General features: G+C 45.0%; 4 protein-coding genes and 1 pseudogene across 4 annotated transcripts in view; 3 read left to right on the top strand and 2 right to left on the bottom strand.

The window, feature by feature from the left end:
* The first annotated feature begins 3653 nt into the window (after nucleotides 1–3653).
* LOC126559996 (uncharacterized) lies at nucleotides 3654–5104 on the top strand (annotated as a pseudogene).
* A 217-nt stretch (nucleotides 5105–5321) lies between these two features.
* LOC126559011 (probable H/ACA ribonucleoprotein complex subunit 1) lies at nucleotides 5322–6465 on the bottom strand. The gene is made up of 2 exons (XM_050215107.1): nucleotides 6316–6465; nucleotides 5322–5997 (listed from the first exon to the last, which is right to left on the bottom strand). The coding sequence occupies exon 2, from the start codon at nucleotides 5985–5987 to the stop codon at nucleotides 5322–5324; it is 666 nt and encodes a 221-aa protein (XP_050071064.1). The 5' UTR covers nucleotides 5988–5997; nucleotides 6316–6465.
* Nucleotides 6466–6825: 360 nt separating this feature from the next.
* LOC126559508 (U6 snRNA-associated Sm-like protein LSm3) overlaps nucleotides 6826–10171 on the top strand; it is an 81575-nt gene continuing 78229 nt past the window's right edge. The window contains exons 1-3 of the mRNA XM_050215676.1: nucleotides 6826–6861; nucleotides 6940–7047; nucleotides 7133–7312. Of these exons, the coding sequence (XP_050071633.1) occupies nucleotides 6844–6861; nucleotides 6940–7047; nucleotides 7133–7312 (306 nt within the window). The 5' untranslated portion in view covers nucleotides 6826–6843. The remainder of the gene's footprint in view (nucleotides 6862–6939; nucleotides 7048–7132; nucleotides 7313–10171) is intronic.
* Nucleotides 7438–8697, bottom strand: LOC126558344 (glyoxylate reductase/hydroxypyruvate reductase). Its single transcript, XM_050214344.1, has 3 exons — nucleotides 8474–8697; nucleotides 8237–8404; nucleotides 7438–8169 (listed from the first exon to the last, which is right to left on the bottom strand). Exons 1-3 carry the CDS (start codon nucleotides 8695–8697, stop codon nucleotides 7440–7442), a joined length of 1122 nt encoding a protein of 373 aa, XP_050070301.1. The 3' UTR covers nucleotides 7438–7439.
* Nucleotides 9467–10132, top strand: LOC126559995 (UPF0235 protein C15orf40 homolog). The gene is made up of 2 exons (XM_050216156.1): nucleotides 9467–9671; nucleotides 9927–10132. The coding sequence occupies exons 1-2, from the start codon at nucleotides 9467–9469 to the stop codon at nucleotides 10130–10132; spliced, it is 411 nt and encodes a 136-aa protein (XP_050072113.1).

The following is a 10171-nucleotide window of genomic DNA, read 5'->3' as shown; positions in this document are numbered from 1 at the left end:
ATGGTCTGTTTTGTCCAAAGTGGAATAATAATCCCAAAAATTTGCACAAACATTTCTGCCCACATTTGATGCCAAACCGTCGAAAGAACTTTCCCCATTTGCCGTGACGGGTCGTGCTAATTAATGTACGGCTCGTGTTCGGTGTACCTAAAGTGATAAATTGTTCTTTCTGCAACATAACCTTAACAGCCTTAACAGGAGGACAGCTACATTCCCAGACCGGTAGACCAGTCGTTTTGGGTCGCGTTAGCTTATGTCGTTCGCGTACTTGCAATTTTTCATAAGATCCCAAAAGAAGAAGCTACCAACCTGCCGGACCGCCTGGTACAGGCGTGTAGCCACCGCACTGGTAGCGAATTTGATGCTTCGACACCACAAACTCAGTACACAGAAACATACTACCCGGTTCGGCAAACAGGTGGTCCGACAGGTTCCTAGTTGATGGTGAACAATTTTTCATGAACCAATTTTTACACCAGAAAACACCAAAAAAGGTACCAAAACACTTGCTGCGTGCCTATTGTTTTACTTGTTGAAAGAGGTAGGCAGAGAAGGTTCAAATTTGCTACACGCATTGCATATCTTTAGGGGTTTAATTCAACGGAACGCTGGAAGAAATGGAAATACGCCTACAGGTATGCAATTTGCAGTACAGCGTGCTGGAAATGGAATGCTTGATTGAAATGTGATGTTGGTGAAATAAAGTTATATGGACTTTATTTCAATAATCAAATAAAGTCCATATAAGACAAGAGGGTCACTAAATCTGACCAACCAAGTTACTCGGTCACACACACCAAAAAAAAGGCACGTAACGCGTGATGTTGTTTGCCGAACATGCACACCAGCAGCATTCGTAACTAAATCTTCTACTTGACCTTTTGCCAGCAAGAAGAATGCCATTTGCTGATGGTAACGGTTCGAACCGAAAGAAATTCGAAACCAAACTCAACCAGTTGCTCACACGCGACATTATTGGTTCGCGCATTCTAATGCTTGTTTTCTTCGTAGAAGGTCACTTGTGCGTCTCGCATTCACCGAAGAAGGCCTACAATAGTAACTGGATCGGTTTGTTCGAGGTGCAGCACAGCAAGAGCAATGTATTTATAACGCGCACGTGTCCTTCAAAGGCTTGCAAATCCTCATCATTTGGGTTTGGGCCGAAAAGACGAAAGGTCGTTCCAGGGCCTTTCATTCTAGAAAGCTGTAGGAAAAGTCAGTTTACGCGAATGAAGAGTGTGTTTCATTGAGAAAAATTTCAAAATGCCACTACAGAGGTAGGTACCTTGTATTACATCAAATGTACTGAGTGAACGTTCCATCATAATAAGAGTGCATTTGTTTCGATAACGACTCGCCATAAATCGCAGCTGTTCATGTCTAAAGCAAGCCTCCGGCTCTCGCCAGCAATCTAGGTTCAAGGTTAAAGGATAGCACTTGGGCGGATGCTATATCAATCAATCAACTATGACGTACGCCCTGGGCCCTTACTGTGGGTTGTACAGAGACTTCACACGAAAACGCCTTGAACTTTCTTTACGTCTGAGTTGAAGAACGCACAAGATCAAGGACACTCAGACTGGCCTGATGAACTGCCAACATCTTTATCAACCTTCTTTTTTTTAACAAGATATGGGACATAGTTCCCGATGTTAGTCTGATTGCACATTGTTCACATTATTTCAAGACATTCTATACTTGACAAAACCACCGCATAGATCGGGTCCTAGCCAAGGTACTAGTTTCGAGATGGTACAAATTTGTAAACAATGACTGAAATGGGACATAGGAAAAGTAGATTACCTGACCTGGCAAAAAGTGCCACACCTGGCTCCAGGTTCCTCCCAATTCTCCAAGGACATCATCAGGCGTGCCAACGAGTTTTCCAAAATGGAATGTAAAAGCAAATGCTCGTAGAATGGCCAAATAAATAAAGCAGCCCCCCTCTACCACCCAAACGCACTCACTTTGATTGTCCGTTATCAACGACGACCGGCAGCTGCCATGAGGTGAGATGCCCACCTTCAGACATCAGAATGCGAATCGCTCCACAGGCAACTTCTTGCACAGCTTGCAAGTTCCAAAATAGGGATGCCAAAGAATGCCCAAAAATTTGGCTATCGGGCAGGACGGAGATAGAGAGAAAGAGAAGGCCACATTCTCCCACACCCCTCCATCAAGAAAATGTGTCCCCACCAGTTTAGAAATCATGGATGCCCTACGGTCAATATTTACCGACAATTTTTTGGGCCTTTCCGGCTCTTTGGCTTTCCTGCTGTGTAACATCCGGTTGAGATTTTTCTTATCTACGGCTTTGTCACAGCATCGTAAGGCAAGGATACTGGCACTTTCAAGAACAGGATGTGTCCACCGTGCGTTAGTCACTCACGACTAGTGACGATGATTTACAGTTTAAATGGGATTTTTTCTCTTTCTCTCTCTCTCTTTGTTAAGTTCAATCACAAGTTCAACACGTACGCGCACTGATCCAGAAACGCTTCCGTATGTACGGCCTGGACGGCTCGTTGAAGCTCGTTTCAATATCTCACAGTTGAGTGGTTTTCAAGAGGGATGATTATCGTTGCCGTTGGATTGTTTCAACTGCTTTGTATTTATCACCCTGGCAGACAAGCGTGACAGGTGGGCAAAAGGACAATTTACCTTATGAATAGCGTTACCTGCCAATTATTCGAAAAATCCTGTCGTGTGTCGAGCATTTTCTATCCGAAAACCATTGCATTTCGATTCCACGCCATCAGTTCTATTTAAACGATTTTATATTCGACACTTTTACCTAGTGCAAGTGATATCTCCAACAGCTCTCCTCCTCGAAAGATTGTAGATATGTAAGCTTGCATCGAAAAAGGGAAACCATGTACTGTTATGGAGTTTCATTTTCGTTTCTTTTTTACAATTCTACATTCTTCTCAAACCTCGAACGATTTTGAAAATTCAAGGGATAACATTTGTATCTTTCTTTTTACAGTACTCTTTCTACATCCTTTTCCAAAACATGTTTCGGTAAGAATGGAAGCATATGTCTTCAGTCTGGTAGTTGACGACGGGAAATGGATTTTATTCCACGTCTAAACACCCTCCCAGTGCTAAGTGGCCCTAAAACGTAGTTTGCGTTTTTTTTTTCGTTTTTTATTTTCCGGACATGACCTTGCAGAGCATTATACTGTAACCATTGTTGATAGAAACTAGTATGTGGATGCGAAGCCCGATGATCATCCCAAAAATTCTTGCAATAAAGTTTTACAAAGGCACCATAATGGAATGTCAATTTAAAAAAAGTCTGAACTGTGCAAGGTCCAAAGGGAGTTCCTTTTAGATGGAGAGGGAGCGAAAAATATCATCCCAACATTTGCATTATCGATCAGGAATGCCGACGCCAAGAAAATAAATCTCAGCATTCAATATATCAAAATTCCTCAAACGATTTTCTTGTTCTTTTGGACTTAAAATTGAAATTTAAAGTGTGAAGGAGAGCCTATGTTGGGATCCAGACCTCCGAAGGTGGGAAGACAAGATCCAACAATACAATGCAAACGTTTAAATTTTAAAATACCAATAATGCATTCCACGAACTCGTTAGCCGCACATTCAAACGTGAGTATTTAAATTCTGGAAGGGATAAATCTACCACCGCTATGGTGAACTTCCCCTTCAAGCGGGTGGTGAGTAAAAGCGCAGTGGTGAGTTTAGCTAAGGCTAACCGTTAACGCACACGTGAATCGCTCACATGAAAGGGTGTAAATCGATAGATGAAGATTATTCAAGTAATTTGCCGTTAATCTTCATGTCCTTGTCCGGCTTCTATGCTAATTTACACGCTGCGCATAGATGATGAACCACAGATTAGCTCTTTACGGCACGAGCTGTTCAGTTTAATCGCCAATTTAGAACAACGCAGCATTTTATACCATTTCTTATCAGCGTTTGGAAGTTTTGATGTCTCGTTTCGGAATAGGCAGAGGAATAATAAAGGGAAAATAAAATCATTGTTACACTATCAATACACACCCGTCAACACTTTGAGAGCACGGTTTGTTGATGCGTTGTACACAGCTGTACTTTGGGTGCTGCTTCTCACTTCAATCCGTTGCCAATCAATGCTGCTTATCAGTCATACGGATCAACGCTTACCACCTTTTTCCTCAACGGCGATCAACAATGCAGCCAGCATCCATTCGATGCGACTCATAACACTCACAGATCCTCCAGCGTACGGTACACAAACAATCAATCGAGCGTCTTCATACAACCAACCACAATGAGTCGTAAGTATAGCGGAAACAATCTTTCCCAAAAAACTTCATCCGATTGTTATTGCGTTTGTAGTTTTCCTCAACGGACGTACGTACCGCTGTTTGGTGTGTCCAAAGTTCAGTCCCGTCTGTTCCAAGCAGCACCATCCACTACAGCGCTTGATCTCGTACGACGAGCTAATCGCGAAATACTCCCGCAAGATGAACCGTGATCAGTATGATGCGATCGATATCTATACTTGCCCGCATTGTGGCTTAAACCGACTGACCATTGATTCGCTGTACGAACATGCACGTGATGTACATTCGAGCGAAGGGCAACAACACCCAGCACTGCATTGTCCGGTTTGTGTTTGCTTCCGGCTAGAGAATGATGATTGTTTCATCCACCAAAACGCCGCGGGCTTGCCGGAACACATGCTCAGTCGACATTGCTTCAACAGTACCCATCAGTACTGGGAGGAGTTTAAGCTTCGGAGCGAATTATGCTCCAAAAATGAGTATGAACTGGTCCGCTTTATGGCAACTTTTCTACCACCCAGAATCATTAGCTCGGAAATGGGACCGAAGTATGGATGTGAACAATTTATGTGTGTCCGATTAGACGCATTCTTTAAAGCTTTGTTTCTTTCTACAGCAAAAACTGGTCGAACCAATCGGTCCCTGTGTGTCCCATTTGTTTGGAGCATATAGAGCAATCATCGTGCAAAAGCTTGCAGCTGTGCGTTCATCAGTTCCACAGTTTGTGCATCGATCGGTGGTTGCAAGAGAAGAAATGCTGTCCAGTATGCAGGAGTGAATGTTATGAGGATCCTAACACTGTATGCCATTAGATTTTAAAATAATAAATAAGCTAACCATGCAACACAAAGAAGGATCACTTTTCTTAGCATACTTCCTTATGATAGAGAAAGAAAGTCATATATTTCCTCGACCTTAAACGTTATCGTACTTATATAGACAAATTTATTTACGGACACAGTGCGAGCTTCCGTAAAGCTAGGCGACTTCTTCTTCTCGTGTAGTATACACGTACAATTACAATGATAGTTACCACCGGCCACCGCCTCCACCTCCTCCACGACCACCACGGAATCCTCCTCCACCACCACCACGTCCACCGCCGCCACCTCGGCCACGGAAACCGCCGCCGCCGCCGCCACCACCACCACCAGCTCCTCGACCACGGAACCCGCCACCACCACCACCGCCGCCACCGCCTCTACCTCGGAAGCCACCACCACCACCCCCACGGCCACCCGGTTTGCCCACCCGACCACCCGGTCGGCGTGTCTGGTTTCCTGGCAAAAATCGCGCCAGCGGCAACAATTTGGCCGAATCAATGAACAGCTTCTGCTTCTGCTGGAATCCGTCCGGTTTCATGTTATCGTTTAGCTTGATGGACACGTAGTAATCGCGCAGATTGCCAAAGATTTCGTCCACCTTGCCGATTTGCTTCTCGCCCTCCATATAGATGGGTGCATTGAAGAACGGAACATTCTCTATCTCCACCTTGGCAATCAAATCTTCCTGGCACGGATAATCGTAGTATCCGAGGGGAACCAGATTCTTCGGCCCATCGTCCCCGAAGCTTCGATTGAAACCGCCACGGCCACCGCCGCCACCTCCACGGCCACCACCACCCCGGCCACCTCGACCACCAAACCCGCCACCACCTCCTCGGCCACCGCCACCACCACGTCCACGGAAACTCATAGCGAACAAACTGCAACGACAGGTAAACAAACGGATCAGTAAAGTGAGGTTAGGTGCGATGTGATGGTACCTTTTGTGTCCCTTTTCTGTTTGTGCAGCTCAGAAGGTACATGTCTAGACCACAGGACGGCAATATCATTTAAAAGCTACCGTTACTCTAATATTTCTATCAAAACAATATTACCGAGAAATAGGATTCTGCACATCTAAATATGGATATCGTACCCTGTCGCTAACACAACAACCCGGGCCGTGTTTCTGGCCGGCATTGTGGGATTTGGTACACAATTTGTACACTCGGTTTAACACTAAATGTATATATACTCACCAACAACCAATAACACAATCAGTCTAGAGTCAATTGTCTTTAATTTTGTTACAAATTCAAGTACGCTTCTAGTTACGGTGCTCACAACTCCATAGCACGTTGTCCTCTTCTAAACAAAACGCACCACATGTTTACAACTAGCCGGTTGTCAACCACCGCTGTCAGTCCTTCCGACAACTGTCAAATCTATTCCGACACATTTGTTGGAACATTTTCCGACAGGTTTCCTTTTTTTCGTCGTAAAACTAAGTAAAAAAGTCTTATTTTACTTTGAAAGATTATTCATATTCTTCTCTATTTTTAGTGTACATGCCAATCACTGTATAAAGTATTTTAGAAAAATTGAAGAGGAAACAAAAAAGTAACTTGAAGTATACAATTCGTAGCATAAACATACATGATCTCTGCATTTGTTTATACACCAAACTTCCGCGACCTGCAGTAGGAAAACCAAAATACAGCACCGATAGCGGCGTTTGTCTGCGGAATCTACAAATTTAATTGAAACAGCTCAATCCAATCACCAAAATGGCAGAAGAAGAACAGGTCTGCTGCTAAATTAACTATCTCTCTCCTTTTGAGAATCCAGCCCGTAATACTGTTTTGGATCGCTCTCTTTTGCAGATGCCAATCATCCCCGTTAAGGAACCACTGGACCTCATCCGGCTTAGCTTGGATGAAAAGATCTACGTTAAGATGCGCTACGAACGTGAATTGCGTGGACGATTGCATGTAAGATAGATCCCAGCATTCTTCGATTGCTTTGCGACCATTACTTATCGTTGTTTGCCGTTTCTCTTCTACCGGGTGTATCTAGGCGTTCGATCAACATCTCAACATGGTACTGGGTGATGCCGAAGAAACCGTAACGACGGTAGAAATCGATGAAGAAACGTACGAAGAGGTGTACAAAACGACCAAGCGTACCATTCCGATGTTGTTTGTCCGTGGTGACGGTGTCATACTGGTTTCGCCTCCGATGCGTGTTGGTAGCTAAGAAGTCATTCCCCGCCACATGTACCTCCGATCCTTCCAGGAAACGATTCAAATTAACCATATTCTCATACACGACTATGTGAAAACCGATCAATATGGAACTTATTTTATTCTAGAACAACGAGTCACTAAACTTCCGAAAGCATCTTTATACCCTTCAAACCGGCCAAAATGTTGCAAGCCGTTATGCGCGACATTTCGATGCGTGTTTCGATGTCTGCACTGCCAATGTGGGGCAGCACCACAACGTTCGGTAGGGTAAGTAACGGATTATCTAGCGGGAGTGGTTCCGGCGTGGTCACATCCAATCCTGCAGCCTGTATTTTACCCGCACGCAGAGCATGGATCAAATCGTGCTGCTCTACCACACCACCGCGGCTGGTGTTAATTAAGATTGCGGAAGGTTTCATGCGCGAAAACACAGCATCGTTGAACAGGTTGGCCGTTTCTACGTTGTACGAACAAGCGATGATAAGGAAATCGCTCGTTTCAATTAACTCATCGAATGGAACTTGTGTTACGCCTAAATCTTCCGCGGTGAGAAATTTATCCGTTCGGCTTGTAAACTGAATGCGAGCCGGTTTGAATGGTGCCAAACGTTTGGCCACCTCTTGACCGATACGACCAAAGCCAAAAATTCCCACCACAGAGCTTTTTACACCCGTGCCACACATCCACATCGGCGACCACGATTTCCAGCCGCCTGTGTGTACTTGCTTGTTGGCCTCGAATAAACGACGCGCCGTTGCCAGCAGCAGTGCGACCGTCAATTCGGCCGTGGCATCGGTTAGAACTTCCGGCGTGTATCCAATGCGAATTCCGCGCTGTTTGCATTCCTTCACATCGATATGATCGTAGCTGGAATAGGGAAAATGTCCTTAGCGATGGTTGCCATCATCCATTGGTCGCTTCTATCTCCCCTTACCCAACTGAGATGGTCGAGATGACCTTAAGATTGGGTCCTGCCTGATCAAGCAGCTCTTTGTCGATGCGATCATTCAGCGAACAGTAGATCGCATCTTTGCCGGCCACATTTTTGAGGAATTCATCGCGCGGCACAGGATACGCTTCATCCCATAGTGAAATATCACATCTGAAAAGAGGGGAAACCCATGAATATTACGCACAATCGCAACAGTAAATGCATCCCGATTAATCTTACTCTTCTCTTAAAAGGTCCAACCCGATACGGGCGTAATCGTTCCGGGTCACGTATACCTTCGGTTTCATCTCAAAGCAGCAATAGTTTCGTTGCGTCTGGGAAACGACTGCTCTGCTGGCTAAGGCGATTGGCGATCGTTGAAGTCGAAATCTCGATTGCACATTAATCCCTCTCAAGTTGGCACTCGACAGAGCTACGGAAAGCTGACGAAACACGGAATTCATTCCACAATACAACAACCAAGCTGTGCCCGTAACAATTCCCCTAGCTTCGATGCGATCGAGCTCTCGTCAAACGATTTGTTTTGTTTGTATCGTTAAACTGGCCCGTCCGTGTCGTGTCCTTCTTCCTCGAGCCTTATGTAAGGTTTGTTGTGTACAGCAACACGTACACAACACTGTCTCTGTGGTTTTGTATTCAACCAAGGCAATTAAGATCGATGGCATGTAAATTTAATTCACATTTTCAAATTCACCAACCGAATCAACTTGTACGGGCTCCCGAGTGTGGTGCACACTTTTTGTAAATGCTTGATAATGATGGCTTGAAAGACGAATGAGGTCACAGACCAACAAAACCACCACCAGCCCAATCAATGTCACGGTGAAGCCGCCTTTCGTCCGACAACAGTGTCAGCCCGCTTACTTTCTCTGTGATAAGATGCGCCTGCTGAAAGACCATACTTACATCGACGATCAAGTGATCGGGCACGAGAAAATAGCGACCTCTTTAATACTACCGGACCAAGTCTTACTGCGGTTCTGTAAGGTTTGAACTGTTAAATGAAGCAAATTACACGATTTTCTGTACCGGTTGTACGAAATGCAGCATTTTCCGCACACACACGAAAAGAACTGTCAAAATCAGCTGTTTGTAAACAAACTAATCCAAATCACACCACCCCCAAGGCCAGGTTGGTAATCTTAAATGCACCGAGCGATCAAAACAAGCTTCGGAAATTTGACCAATCTTGCAGAGAAATTAAGCAGAGGTATGTCCAAGAAATCAACCAAAGCAAGCGGTGGCAAACATTCAAAGGCGGGAAAAGATGAACAGCCTAGCAAGCCAGTATCGTCGAATGGTCCCGTACTGGTGGATACCAAGACGGGAAACTTGATCGTAAAGATTGTGGCCAAACCGGGCGCAAAAACGAGCGGAATTACGGATGTTAGTGAAGAAGGAATCGGGTGCCAAATCGGTAAGAAATTTACTTAGGTTCACTGGCGGATCAAGGAGTTTCGAATTCATTGGTGGAATGCCGGGGCTCAACACCATCCAGTAGCGGATCTATAACGTGTTGAGCAGAGTGGGACGAAGCCCTCTGGTCGGTGAAGCACCTCTCTCCAGCGAGGCCTCCCCTGATCGGAGAGGCTCCCCTGGCTAATCCGCCACTGTTTAGGGCATAAAGATTGCTTGTAAGATTTTTACTAAATGATAAATCTCCTTTCCGCAGCTGCTCCTCCGATCGATGGTGAAGCCAACACGGAACTGATTAAATATCTTTCCAAACTGCTAGAGCTTCGGAAAAGTGACATCAGTCTCGATCGGGGTTCCAAATCACGCCAGAAAACGATCGTACTAGATAAAGATAGTTGCCGGCATACCGCGGACCAGTTAATGGCCATATTTCACAAAGAAGCATCTAACAGCATCCGGTAGTGCCGGGAACTACCACAAAAGACGCGTGATAGGTGAGAG

Source organism: Anopheles maculipalpis, chromosome 2RL, assembly GCF_943734695.1.
Source record: "Anopheles maculipalpis chromosome 2RL, idAnoMacuDA_375_x, whole genome shotgun sequence".
In the NCBI taxonomy this organism is placed as follows: domain Eukaryota; kingdom Metazoa; phylum Arthropoda; class Insecta; order Diptera; family Culicidae; genus Anopheles; species Anopheles maculipalpis.
The sequence above is the reverse complement of the archived record's forward strand: the minus strand, read 5'-3'. Positions and strand labels throughout refer to the sequence as shown.